The 15,000-nt window shown below is 41.7% G+C and overlaps 1 protein-coding gene across 3 annotated transcripts in view; it reads right to left on the bottom strand.

The window, feature by feature from the left end:
• The window catches only part of kdm6al (lysine (K)-specific demethylase 6A, like), a 45,833-nt gene that overhangs the window by 12,620 nt on the left and 18,213 nt on the right, over positions 1–15,000 (bottom strand). For 2 of the 3 annotated variants that reach the window (XM_058778905.1, XM_058778904.1), the window contains exons 10-18: positions 14,773–14,899; positions 14,588–14,686; positions 11,914–12,133; positions 11,454–11,588; positions 9,591–9,728; positions 9,426–9,503; positions 7,635–7,742; positions 7,148–7,417; positions 5,306–5,898 (exon numbers count right to left, since the gene is read on the bottom strand). In XM_058778905.1, the coding sequence (XP_058634888.1) occupies positions 5,306–5,898; positions 7,148–7,417; positions 7,635–7,742; positions 9,426–9,503; positions 9,591–9,728; positions 11,454–11,588; positions 11,914–12,133; positions 14,588–14,686; positions 14,773–14,899 (1,768 nt within the window). The remainder of the gene's footprint in view (positions 1–5,305; positions 5,899–7,147; positions 7,418–7,634; positions 7,743–9,425; positions 9,504–9,590; positions 9,729–11,453; positions 11,589–11,913; positions 12,134–14,587; positions 14,687–14,772; positions 14,900–15,000) is intronic. The other variant, XM_058778906.1, reaches the window with a different exon arrangement.

The raw sequence follows: 15,000 nt of genomic DNA, 5'->3' as shown, positions 1-15,000 counted from the left end.
TGCATTGATTTTATCAGACGATGTCACGAGAGTGACTCCTGGTTAACGTATTAATGGGTTGCTTTTAGTGTTAGTCACTGTTTAACAAGTTCACACTTACATATAATAAACAGAGTAAAGGTTATGCATATTTGGTGCGCTGTAAGAGGGGAGGGCTACGAGCTCAGAATTTGGCATTTATATATACACACACATTTTATATATACACACACACATACAAAATATAAAACAGTTAGTTCAGATCCTCGAATCTGACTGGACAAGTGACTTTCTGTTGATATTTCACCTGCGCGTTCTAGACGGGCTGTCAGGCAGAGTTTCATTGTGGCGGCAAGAGACTGTCTTTGAGTGAGTCTTTAAACTGTTCATTCAACTACACGGTCAAAAACACTGATTCATTCAAAGAGAGATGTAATGAAACGTGCTGTTGAAATCATTTTAACTTTGAGCGCACTTTTAAAACGAGAAGGGCGTAACCTCACGAAAAAGAAAACGCACAAATATCGCGGTTGCTGCATTCCTCTGCGGTTATGCTCGTTAATAGTATTGCGGTATTGCTGTTATCGCAGTCATGCATGAAAAAAATAAATACCGTCATACACCGTGAAACCAATATAATTTTGAAAAACACCGTGATATAAATGTTTGGTCATACTGCTCAGCACTACATACCGTACATCATTGTTGCTCCTTTCTGCCCCGCCTCTCTGAAACGCCTTGATTTTTTACAAAGCTCGTGTGTTCTGATTGGCCGGCTATCCAGTGCGCTGTGATTGGCTGAATACCTCAAGCATGTGATGGAAATGTTACGCCCCTTACCATATTTGGAAACACACAGCGTCTCCATGACAACAATACTACAGCGAGAATAAAAGTTATGCCTTCTTTCTTTGCGTAAACATTTGGGCGGAGTTATGCAAATCTTCCCACACAGTGACGTAGATATGTGGGGCGTGTTTGAATGAGGCGTTTTAGGAAGGCGTGGACAAGTCTTAACTTTTATAAAGAATATCTCTTTGGGTTTGAGACTTTAGTCTTTGCAACTTTACGGATCTCATCTACACACAAACAGCTTGTAACACTCCAAAGACGAAGGAAAACTTGAAATCGCATCATATGAACTTTTAAACCCGTTGGAGCTCAAGGAGGAACACGCTATGCAAACAACACTGACGCAGAGATTCTAAACAAATGTAAAGAGAGCATGTTTGGTGTGTGGTTATGGTTAGATCTGTGCCCAGACTCAGTCAAAATGTTTAACCAGACATTTTAGTCAATCAGCAGTTTTACAGGTTTGTGTGTGTGTGTGTGTGTCAGCAGCATGTAAAGCAGATCCTGAACAGCATTAAAGGATAAGTCCACTTCCAGAATAAACATTACCTGATAATTTACTCACCCCCGTGTCTTCCAAGATGTTCATGTCCGTCTTTCTTCAGTTGCAAAGAAATTTTTGAGGAAAACATTCCAGGATTTTCTCCATATAGTGGACTTCAATGGTGGCCAGTGATTTGAACCAAAATGCAGCTTCAAAGAGCTCTACACGACCCCAGCCGAGGAATAAGGGTCTTATCTAGCGCCACGATCGGACGTTTTCTGAAAATAAATTCATATTTATACACTTTTTAACCACAAATGCTCGGCTGGCATTAGCTCTGCGATGCGTCTTCACACGTTACGTAATCTTGTTGGAAATGTCACATGCGGTTAGTTCTTTGTCTTTGTACTTCGGTTAAAAACTCCATCTCATTTTCTCCTCCAACTTTAAAGGGGTCATATGATGCCATTTAAAAGATCATTATTTTGTGTGTTTGGTGTAACACAATATGTTGACATGTTTAATGTAAAAAAACAAAAAAACATTACTTTTCAAATACTGTAAATTATTGTAGTTCCTCCATGCCCCGCTTCTCTCAAACGCGTTGTTTTCTACAAAGCCCCTCCTTCCAACAAGTGCAGTCTGCTCTGATTGGCCAGCTGACACAGTGCATTGTGATTGGCCGAACGCCACAAGCACGTGTCAGAAATGTGCGGTTACTGAAGCCACGCCTTCTTTCTTTGCGTGAACATTTGGGCGGCATTACGCAAATATTTCCACACAGTGACGTAGATATGTGGGGCGTGTTTGAATGAGGCGTTTTAGGAAGGCGTGGACGAGTCTTAACTTTTATAAAGAATATCTCTTTGGGTTTGAGACTTTAGTCTTTGCAACTTTACGGATCTCATCTACACACAAACAGCTTGTAACACTCCAAAGACGAAGGAAAACTTGAAATCGCATCATATGACCTTTTAAAATCATCCGACATCGTTGTTTTACCTTTTTTGTAAAGGGCCTTTGACTTTTTTTTTTGCATGTAAACACTGGGTCGGTGCTTCCGCCTATGTCACGCCTGACCTTTCCAACATCAGCTAATAAAGACGTGCATCGCAGAGCTAACGCTAACACAGCATTAGTGGTTAAAAAGTGTATAAATATGAAAAAAAAAATATTTTTTTTTAGAAAATGGCTGATCGCGTCACTAGATAAGACCCTTATTCCTCGGCTGGGGTCGTGTAGAGCTCTTTGAAGCTGCATTTTGGACGTTCAAATTAGGGCTGCACAATTAATCATTTTAATCTAGATAACGATATCCACCTTTGTTGATTAATTAACCCTCAAAGACCGAGACAGCCGCCCGCAGCTAACTATTATATAACTATTGTTCTTAAATGTTTCATAACTTTTGAACCGCTAATCCTATCTGAATGCTTTAAAAAGTGTTGTAAAGCAGAGATATTGCATTTGGATACTACAATATCAGTGTGTCATTTGGATATTCAGAGACTCCGTAGTATACGTGATTACATCACATTTTGACAACATTGACTTGTCAGAAGAAACCAATGCATTTCGTCCCTCTGAGCCAAACAGAAACGATTGTTGACGCTTAGTCCCACCCTCAAACTGTCCCATATTCAACCAATAAACACAGGTTTTGGTCTTTTGAACCACCATTTACGATGTTTCGTTGGAAATTTGAACGAACGCAAAGTGAAAGTAAAGTCTGTTGTGCGTGCATGAAAACAAACACAAAATAACACATTTGCATGAGAGAACTCTCTGAAAAAGCACAGAAAAACTCACGAATGAGTACTTTGACATAAAACCCCAAAATAAGGATGAAACAGCGGTACGTATTGGATAAAGCACTGGAATTCATGTCTTCACGTCGCTAGGCGATGCCCGGTAAAATCGATTCCGAGGCAGAGTATAGCCAGCGGATCGATCCATTTATATTATGTAAACAATAATTATATAGTTCATAAAGATCCTTTTCAGCATTTCATCACTCTGTATATTTCTCACTCATTTTGTGTGCAGTTTGTGAATCACTTGCACTTTGTATTGTTTTTACTATTAGCTGCACGGTTTGTGTTTGTAGTTGTTCCTACTCAGATTGAAAATATATTTCTCTGGAAAAAGTCACTTTTTTTCCTGTGTTTTGTTATTATTTAACACTGATTCCATTTTCTTTACTCCCTAAATGTGTTTTTATATAGATATTGACATCTATATTGTTAGTAAACTATATAGACCTGTTTTGTTTTTTTCACTGAAAATCGCTTATAACAATATTGTAATAAATGGCTATAATTTGCTTGGGGAATGGTATATGTAGACAAAATTTTATTTGGAAGTGTAAAAAACCCAGATACAACTTTCTAAAGAAAAAATTCAATTCCTGAGTTTCAGTTTGAGTACACAGTAAAAAAAAAAAAACACCCAATTGTTGCTTGCGTTTTTCTTAAAATTCTGGAAATTCATTAACTCTTAGAGAAACCAAAAGGAAAATTGGGACTTTAAATTAGCTGGACTGAAACTTCAGGTTCTCCTGTTTATAATGATATGATATGATATTATTATGATGCTGACTACTAGAATAGGTCTTAAAAAAAAGAAAAAAAAAAAAAGAGTGCAGGCGTGTCAGGTGCCCCAAAAATGTTCTAGGTCTTTAAGGGTTAAAAACAATCGTCACGATATTGGACGGCTTGTTATTTATCCTGAAAACGTGTTTTTAATTTGGCATTTGCGTCATCTTGCATTGCTAACAAGTCTTCACTAGCATTCATGCTTGTGGTTGCCAGATGTGAAGAGCTTTAGTCCCCAAAACAGATCTTTTCTCCTTTAAGGATACACTTTCTGCCTGGTGTTTTACTTAATCTGTGCAATCTGGCAACGCTGTGCGCGCTGACTGATGGTGGAACAAGCGCTGATGATATGAAAACACAGGCTATATGTGCTGAAGTTTAGCAATCTCTCCGCAGCGATATTCTGCTTACATGAAAGTGTCAGCCAATGTGTGTTTTTTTCACAAGCCATTTGTGCTGTTTGTGTAACCAAAGCTGCCATGATCAAACTTTCACCGAGTTTCAATAATGGATCCATTGTGTTTGAGGAATAAATGTGCTTTTACTACCTGTGGCAATACAATGGGGAAAATGTACATAAATTGGAATTATTGGAAGTTATTTTACCAGTTTTCATGTTAATCAGATGAAAACGGCATGGCAATGTTAGTTTTCAGTGTGTATTAACGATCTTTGAGCAAATTTACTGTGCGATCTGAGTGGCTGTGTCTTATTTGCGAACAAAGTGTCACTTAGAAAAGGTAATGTGTATACATGGGGACACTTCATTTCTAGCGATTATCGCCGATTTGATTGCACAGATACTATTTAAACTAAACTGAGCTAGACAATGACATCTCTGAATTCAATAATGAAATGCCTTTAACTGAAAATTGAGTGTTTAATCTTATCATTATACATTACTGACACTCTATCTTCCAATTTGATACTGTTAAGTGCTTTGACACAATCTGTATTGTTAAAAGCGCTATATAAATAAAGGTGACTTGACTGATTACAAAACACTAACCAAAACCATGAATTTTGTATTATCATAGTTGATTAAATGAAGTCAGTGTATAGTAAGTGGAGGTTAGTTAAAGAACACATGAAATGTTATTGTATTTACCGTTTTGACAGAATAATCGTGATTATAATTTTACTCAAAATAATCGTGATTATCAGTTTAACCATTATCGCGCAGCCCTAGTTCAAATCACTGGCCACCATTGAAGTCCACTATATGGAGAAAAGTCCTGGAATGAAAAACTTTTTTTTTTGCGACTTAAAAGACATGAACATGTAGGATGACATGGGGGTGAGCAAATTGTCAGAATTTTTAGCATTCAGAAGGTGAGCTCTAAAACAACACTAGAGGGCGATGATTCTCTCATCACTCCACAGGAGCTGAGCGTACCTGCAGGCCTTCAGGACGTCTGCGGACGTGGGGTAAATGGAGACGGTGGAGGACGAGTGAGACGGTTTGAGAGCTGCTCTGATGCAGAGCTCCGGCGGCTCCAGCTTCAGCGGGCTCCGAGAGTCCTCCGAACACGCTCCCCCTCCGCTCCCGTTAACGGCGGCCGGCGCGGCGGAGCGGGGCGACGGGGACGAGGCGGGTGAGGAGGCGCTGGAGCCCGGGTGGACGTGGTTGGCCCTGGAGCTGGCGACCGGACTCCTCTTGGACAGCTGCGGATTGTCTGCGGAAGCGGCCGGCGGCGAGCGCTCGGGGCTGTGGTGGTTGGCGGCAGTGGAACCGTTGCCCTGTGGGGCGGCGCTCTCTTTGGTCGGGGCGGTGCCGTGGGGCGCACCTGAGGTAGCCGTTTGCGAGGAGGAAGAAGCGGGGGACGACGTGGAGGAAGGAGAGGACAGATGATTGACAGCTGGCTCCGATGGGGTCGTGGCGGAAAGTCCAACCTGATTGTGAGGGCCGCCGTCGGCCGAAGCACTGGAAGAGAGAGTCCGGTCTCCATTAGGACCTGCCCAATGTGAACCCGGACCTTTCTGAAGCCCCTGAAATCGGGAGGAAATTCAGAAGTACAAGTCACCACTAACACAGAATCAATGGAAACTCAATAGAGTCAGATCAGACTAAAAAACAAGTGTCATTATTAAGCGCAAGCCAAATCAAACATAAACGAGGCTAGAAAGTGAAAAACGCTGCTTTTGGGTTTGTAATCCAGGAAGTGTGTTGCTAAGTTTCAACGCACTCAACACAAAATGTGAAAATGAAAAAGATTATTTGCCTGTGATTGTCCCATGAAGCAGAAAGTGTTGCCTGCTGGATGTCAGATTTGTAGAATTACTATTGCTTTAAGAGGGAAAGTCATGAGGTGACAGGTTAATGTGGAGCACAGCTTAACATGGCCTTTTTGCTAGTGAAAGGGTCACAAAACCTTAAAGGGTTAGTTCACCCAAAAATGAAAATTCTGTCATTAAATACTCACCCTCATGTCGTTCCAAACCCATAAGACCTTCGTTCATCTTCGGAACACAAATTAAGATATTTTTGATAAAATCCGAGAGCTTTCTGACCCTCCACAGACAGCAATGCAACTGAAACTTTTATGGCCCAGAAAGGTAGTAAGAACATCGGTAAAATAGTCCATGTGACATCAGTGGCTCAACCATACTGTTATTAAGCTACGAGAATACTTTTTATATGCAAATAAAAATAAAAATAACGGTTTATTCAAGGACTTCTTGTCTTCCGTGTCAGTCGCCGTGTGTGGGGCAGTCACGTTGGTGTCTATGGAGGGTCAGAAAGCTCTCAGATTTCATCAAAAACATCTTAAACTGTGTTCCAAAGAAGGTCTTACCAGTTTGAAAGGACATGAGGGCGGACATTACATTGCGTGAACTATCCCTTTAAAACCTTTTAGACATTTATGCTGTGTATTGAGGAAAACGATGATATTATGGGACACTAACAATTTTTCAGATCTTGAACCAGATTAGAGGTAGCATTATTAAGCAGTTTCTGCACATAGTTAATCCAGTATTTGAGACCTGCATCATTCAGACACGTATTTAGTTGTGTCTGTAACGCTCAGGAGTCGTCTTGTTTTTTTAAATGCTGAAGCTAAAGCACATTAGATGAGAGATTTTTGCACTAAAGACACTTATGGATCAAAATCTCTGAAAATCTCAACGTTCCTGTCAGGTCTGAGGTGTGAACGACCAATGCAGGAGGAGATGGGGTCATGACCACATGTTTGTTCAATATTGTGTTGAACACTCAGTTTTGAGTATAAATGCGTACCTGAGCGGAGTTGAGATGCTGGCTCTTCCATGTGTCTCCTGGGCTTGTGCAGTTGTGAGGTAGTGCGTTGGGGTGCAGGTAAGGCACGTCTCCGTTCGCTCTGGTTCCTGGCGTGTGATTATTGCCGACTGAAGGGGGCAGCGGCCCGTTGGCCAGCGGCGGAGCGCTGCAGGACGGTCGCACGGCCGGGCCGCGAGGAACGGGGTGAGCAGGCAGTGAGGGGCCGTTGGGGAGGCTGGCTCGTATTTGCCCAGAAGAGTTTTGCCTCATCTGCAGGTAAAAATTACAACCAACTGTAAATTTACAGGTCAAAATACGCAAGTCACAAACAGCCTTATAATCAATGCGTCACTACAGTCTTGAGAAGATGATGCATCACAGAGAACCACGAGTTTGAAGATTTCTGGAAGGTCAGATTCTCAAACGAACTTCTCATGATTCAAACTCTTTTCTTTAGACGGTTCCGCGAGTCCTGGTTGTGATGTACCTGTTGCTGGTGCAGGTGCATGGCTGACAGCTGAGCCTCCAACTGCTCCAACATCTGCAGCTGAAGCGGCTTCAGACTCGACCGGTTGGCTCGCAACTGCTCCAGCAACTGAGCGGAACAAGACAAAGAGTGACCGACTGATTAAACCACTGACAACAATCATCAGCGTTCATAATAAAGGTGGTCAACCCGAAACAGCTCAGTAATGGTCATGGATGTCACATCAGAAAAACAGGTTGGAAGATCTCCTGCGTGAGCAGCAGCTCATCGATGGGTCACTGCCAAAGCAGGGTTCGCACACATTTTTACCAATACATTTCCATGACTTTTCCATGATTTTGGAGAAAATATTCATGATCTAATGTTCCATTATTAAGAATAAAAATCTGTTCAAATGTATCATAGCATGTTACCTAAAATAAATAACTATTAATGCTACTTATTTGCTTTCTATTTGTTCTAATAATACAAGCTGCACCTGCACCAGACGTTACTCCACGCAGAGAACATATCACATCACTGAAGATTGTAATTTGTTTTTAAAACCAATATTATGAGTTAAACCCTGCAAGGCCATGAGAGTCTGAACAACCAACAAACCAGCATCTAAAGCGGGATGTCCAAACCTGCTCCTCGCAGCCGAGTTCAGCTGCATCCCTAAACAAACACACCTGAAGCAGCCAATCGAGGTCTTCAGGATCGCTAGAAACCTCCAGGTCCCGTGTGCTGGAGCTGAACTCCAGGAGCAGGGTTGGACACAACGTCAAGCCTGCTGGGTATTGTCTGAACTGACCAGCGATCCTCCAGCGAGCACGTAAATGAAGCTCAGGACTCGCAACCATCATGAGGTGTAGGAATGTATGAAAATTTCTTATCACGATTATAGTGACCTAAATTATCATGGTTATTATTATCACGGTATTGTTAAAATGTGCTGATAATGTTCCAAACGTGTTCTCAACAAACAACAAATAAAATGAATTTTTGCTTGCATAAACAAACAATAACATTACCGACGATGTCCGGGTTTAAAATGAGAACATGACTGACAGCAGTTTATCTAATAACATGCACGAAATGTTCAAATAAAGTTTTGAAAAAGTTTCATAAAATGGTAAACCTCACATTTTAAATAAAGGATTAAGACAATATGATAATTGTTTAATAAATGATTTATGCATTTTATCTGCTCCATAATTCTAGATACCTTATCCGTATTGTTTAAATGTGTAGAATCCACATAAGCTTGTTTTTCATCCACTGGTCAAAGTTAACAGCAGGGATGCAAATCCAGTCTGTGTTTAGTCCAGACAGAAACTGCACATGTGAGTCTGTGTGAATCCACTCTCTGACAGCAGGTGGCGCTGATGGAGCAGCAGAATCACAGCTGTTTCCCGTAACCTCCGTGCACAAAGCAGCGTTGTGATTAAAACACTACTTTAATTAGGTTTTACTTGGAGTGAAGATGAAAACAAAATGCCATCAAATCTTTTCTGAAGACAGTCAGAACCTTCATATAATTAATTCATTCGTATAATCCCTTTTTCACTCTTTAAAACCTCCCAGATTCTCCGCCATGTTTTCACACAACACAAAACTACTCGTGAGACCGTTACTGAAAACTGTGCTTTATGCTGGACCGTATTTATTCATCCCAAGTTGTTCAAATTGCGGTAATCGAATATGGTTGTAATGATAACTAATATATGAAACTAACTGTGGGGAATTTGATCATGATTTATTGTCAAACCGGTAATCGTTCCATCCCTAACGAGGTGTTCATGCTCTCACCTGCAGCTTCTGAGGAGACAGGTACCAGTTGGGAGTCGGTGGCTGTGCTGAACTGTTGGTCCAAGACTCTGTAGAACTCTGAGGTGTAACGTGAAGAGACAGACGTGATTATTACTGCTGTCTTTACATCAGCGACGTGCTGACCGGAGCAAACGGAGCACAAACCTTGGCAGGGCTGGCGGTCCTCTTCCTCTTGGCTGGACTGGACTGATCGTCAGCCTGATCCAGCGGACTCACGTGGGGAGGCAGCGACTGACCGGAGCCATGAGCCCCACCTGATGACCCGGGCTGAGGTTTACACGCCTGAGAGAGACCGCAGACACGTGAAGAGACAGACAGACGGAGAGCATCTACACCAGTCAAGTGAGAGTGTGTTTTAAACTGTGACGCCTGCAGCTGACAATAACCATATCAAACTCTGAACCTGCTCAGCCTATACATGTAAAGCTTAAATCATATTCCTCCACTAAAGACAGCAGTCAGGTGAGGAATCTGTCTGGCACCAATTCTGACGTACCTCAAATGTGGAGTACATCATGATATTCAACATTTACAGCTTGAGTGTGGCTCACATTTGAGGTCTTTATTAGAGGCCTTTTAAAGCTCTTCTGTGAGGTTCACGGGGTCAATTAGTTCAGATCACGTTCAGTTGAAACTATTTCCACAAAGATAAAATATGTCCCTGCAGCACAAAAGCAGTCATAAGCAGCAGCTATATTTGTAGCAATAGCCAACAATACATTGTATGGCTCAAAATTATCCATTTTACTTTTATGCCAAAAATCATTAGGATATTAAGTAAAGATCATGTTCCATGAAGATATTTTGTAAATTTCCTACCGTAAATATATCAAAACTTCATTATTGATTAGTAATATGCATTGCTAAGAACTTCATTTGAACAACTTTAAAGGTGATTTTCTCAATATTTAGATTTTTTTGCTCCCTCAGATTCCAGATTTTCAAATAGTTGCATCTCAGACAAATATTGTCCGATCCTAACAAACCATACATCAATGGAAAGATTATTTATTCAGGTGATGTATAAATCTCAATTTCGAAAAACTGACACTTAAGACTGGTTTTGTGGTCCAGGGTCACACAAATAGTAAACAAACCCTGTTTGATGAGCCTGTATTATATTGTTAACACAGTAAAACACAAAGTGATTCTGACCAAAAATAGTTTGGAGTAACTGGACATAAACTAGGCGCAGGGCATCGTTTGAATAATACAGATATCAGGTCAAGTGCTGCAAAGATACAGCCTCACATCCTTTTTTGGTCGTCTCCATCAGGATCATATGGCAATAATTTGAAGATCTTCTGTTCCTCGGTCATTCAAGTTATTGTATACGTATGTGAGAATCTTAACATACAATACATACATACTGCCCCCCCACCCAAAACAACAACAACTGAACTCTGAGAGAAAAGATGCAAAAACAAATAAAACATTTATTATGAGCGACAGTATCAGTATCAATGAGAGAGAAAAACACGTCTCATTGTACTGTCATGAACACACACACACACACACACACACACACTCGACTAGTAACTACTACAGCCGGACTGCGTCAGTGTTTGGTGTGGAACTGCAACACTAGAGGGCACAATGACTACAGGACTAAAACTACAGCACAAACACAACTCTGGGTGAAAAACAGCAAGACGAGGCACCTGTGCTCCTGTTGAACCTGCAGCCAACTGAAGAGACATTGGCGTCAAACTCATTTTTGACCCAGGTGTGATTGTGCAGAGCTACACTACTGAAGCTCACGCACAGAAACCACGCTACTGATCGACTCAACAGATGCTTTCTGGAAACGTTTTAACCGAACAATTCACAAAATACTTTCAATCCCGACACACTTTGTTCAATCGTGCCACAACGAGCAGAAGACGTGGTGAGCAGGAGCGTGGTTTCACCAGATGAGCCGTGTGTGTGTGTGTTTGTGTGTGTGTGTGTGCAGAGGGGCATTTCTAAGGGTGAGATGTCAAAGCGTGAGTGTCTATCTGGTCTCACCTGCTGGCCTGTGCTCTGGACACCCTGTCTGGACGTTAGCTCTGCTGGGATTGGGAGGCTCCAGGCTTCCTCAATATTAGGAAGCATTTTACTTTTACTCTGTAGACTATTGTGTTGAAGGTTACAGAACTGAGCCTAGGATGAAAACGCGTGAAAAAGACATGTAAACAGCCATCTGAGGTGGTGCGGCGGAACAGTTCAAACACAGAGCAGTGCGGCCTGATGCCAAACCAGTCTAGATTTACGCTGGCCTTCTAGCTCCAGTGACTCACGCATACAAACGAAGAATGAAGGTGAAAGAAATCTGATTGTGACACAAATTAACTGAACATATATTCAGAACAAATGCAACATGTACAAGACCCACATACAGAGCCGAGCCGAGCGCCGGAGACCCGCCGGCACACGCTAACGGCGCTCTAGCGCAGCTCGGTCGACCGGACGCATGCGTGGCTCTCACCTGCAGGTATTTGATGCGGGCCGCCAGCGCCGCCGTGTTGCTGCAGAATTTGCTGCGTGTGGCGTTGATGTAGCACTTGATGGCGTCCTGCGGCTGGTTGCAGGACTCGTAGAGCGTGCCCAGGTCCATCCAGGCCGCGGCGTGACTGTGATCCAGCTGCACGGCGCAGATGTAGGCCTGCAGCGCGTCCATGGGCTGATTCTGCTGCTGATACAGCACGCTACCAGAGCCAACGACACAACGCAGCAGCGCGTCAGAAAACACAGGCGCGTCATCGCTTACTCGTCCTCGTGTCGTCAAACAAAACAATCATTTGGGAAGAATCACCGTACCAAACTGATGCGCTGCACTACCAACAGCAGGGCTGCTCGATTATGACAAAAATCATAAATCACCATAATTTTGGTCAATATTGTAATCATGATTACTGAGTGGGCTGTATGACTAAAACTAATATATATATAGACCTGCCAACCTTGGAAAATTTTTTAAGTACCATCAGTGTGGCTGGGGGGGGTGGGGGGTTGATTTAATGTTAAATATTTTTCATAAGTTAATACTCAGGGTCTGCTCTCAGTTTGTGATATTCCTGTTATACAGTATTTTACAGTAAACAGTAGGGATGCAACAATACAGTTAACCCATGGTTCAATAAATACTTCAACTTTTTTTTTTAACCACAGTTTTTGGTTTAGTTCTTTTTTGCCATTTTTAAATGCTATTAAAAAACAACAACACTCCAGTACACTTTAATTAAAACTCCAGTACACTTCTGTATACTGTAGAAAAACATGGATTATCATGCGTCTACTTCAAATCTCTTTTGAGAGAAGTATTATTTTGGTCTATGAACACATGTAATGTGTGTTTGATTCATACTGGACACTTGAGGGCGCCCTTGCGCAGAAAATACATGTGCATTACAGTAGAAACAGAACTCAAGACGCTCCAGGAAATCTCTAATATGGACAAAAGCATCCAGCTAATCGCTGTAACTGAATGAAAGAAGACAGAAACGCTTTGATGACATTCAAAAAGAACATTAAGACAAACACTGTACTGCGAAAATGTTTATCTGTGTTCTTGAAACCACCTTGGGTATTTTAATAAGTATATTTATAATCCACTGTTAATCGACATAGCCGTTGTTTACAGTATAGAATATATTTCTGCATCATTCTGTGATAAGAAGCCACATCAGATCAAGGAGGAAATTATTTTAAACATTTGTCTGATGTTTTGGAGCATGTTATAATGTTCTTCTTTGTTGCCGATACAGGCGTTTTCTGATCTCAGCGTGCAGACTCACTAGCCGGGTTTCCATCCAAAGTTGCGAATTTAACTTATGCGCAAATTTGGAATATCGCATAAAACATTTGCGAATGAGCACCGTTTCCATCCAACGAGTCAAAGAGAACAAAATAGTTACTTCCTGGTAAACTGGCACTAAACAGCCTTTAGAAAACTAGGATAAGCTACTGAATATAATCATTTTCATACGTGAAAAATTAATTGCACCTCAGAGCGAGCAGACGAAACAAATGCTGTCAACGCTTTCGGAGGTGAATGCTGCTGATTGGGAACACAGTCGTGCGAGACAATTACACAGAAATACTTTGATGACAGACTTTGCTCAGGCTTTTCAGAACGACCAAAACATTTCAGATGCTGTGAACGAGATCAGTCCGCTGCTAGTCAAGTTATCCCGTCTCATAGCGCAAAGTTACAGGAGTGTTTTTGATGCACTTGTAGGAATTTATTAGCAAAATGCATTTCCATCTCCCAAGATTCGCATTAACCCTTTTTCGCACAAGTCAAAAACCACCTCAAGCAAGCGTAAAAACTTTTGTGAATTAAGGGATTCCATCACTCGTTTCTCATGCGATACTTCAAAATGCGCATTAAAACAGGGTGATGGAAACCCAGCTACTGACACACAAACAGAGCCAGCTTGGAGAGAAATAAAACGCATGGAAATTCAAAAGCAAAACTGAACCCCCCCCCTCTCTGATTGGTTGAACACTTCATCTTTTTCTGTTGCTTGTTTAGAATACTGCGGGAGGACAGAGGCGTCACCAGGTGACAAATCATACCAGCGTACTTTGAGGTCAAAATGCGTATCCGCTACGCAAAATGCTTATAGGTTGGCAGGTCTATATATAAAATACATATTTTCTGTAAATATGATTTTAGAGACCGGTGAAATTTCACAATTCTCAACAATTTTGATGATCATTTTGATTAATTGCACAGCCCTAACCAACAGACCCACATTTAAGACGTTATTCACTACAAATTACATAATCACGCATCCGGCACAACATTCAACATCACTGACAAGATGAACACCGAATGTCATGGTAATCTAATCAATGAAATTACTGGTAAAAATATCAGTTCCTTGACCATTTTAAATAAGACTTGATAAAAATGATCAAAAAAACGAAACACAAAAATGCTTTGCTAGCAAGTTAATTAACGGATCCTATACACAAAGGATTAACCAGACTAACACAGAGATTAAAACTGATGACTGATATCAAACGGTTAATGCACAGAATAGAGCTGAAGTAAATTTCACCTATAAAAAGTGTGACATGAGCGCGAGTAACGATGACCGAAGAGCTCTTCATGTAAACACCAGCAGATTTTTGTGCCATTCACAGATACGTACCCTATCGAGCACCACGTGTCCGCGCTGGCCTCTGATTTGTCTATGGACTGTCTGTATGAAATGAACGCATCCTGGACCTTCCCAATACTGGAGTAGCACCTGCAGAGAGCAAATGAAACCACATCTGCATAAACGCAGGCGTCACGGCCGACCGAACGGACCACAGACGCAGACGTGTGACTGACCTGCCGAGGAAATACCAGGACTGGCCGGAGTTCGGATCGGCTTCCAGCGATTTCTGGAGACACTGGATGGCGTAGCTGTCCTTATTAGCTTTATCTCCCAGCTGCTCGACCGTATGATGCATCCAGCCTGACAGAGACAGAGACACTCTTTCAGACAGAACCGCATACGTCTGACAGATGCAGAACACCTGCTGCTGTTCAGCTTAACTAAACCGTGGTCTGCACTTA

The sequence above is a fragment of the Onychostoma macrolepis genome, chromosome 06 (genome assembly GCF_012432095.1).
Source record: "Onychostoma macrolepis isolate SWU-2019 chromosome 06, ASM1243209v1, whole genome shotgun sequence".
In the NCBI taxonomy this organism is placed as follows: Eukaryota; Metazoa; Chordata; class Actinopteri; order Cypriniformes; family Cyprinidae; genus Onychostoma; species Onychostoma macrolepis.
The sequence above is the reverse complement of the archived record's forward strand: the minus strand, read 5'-3'. Positions and strand labels throughout refer to the sequence as shown.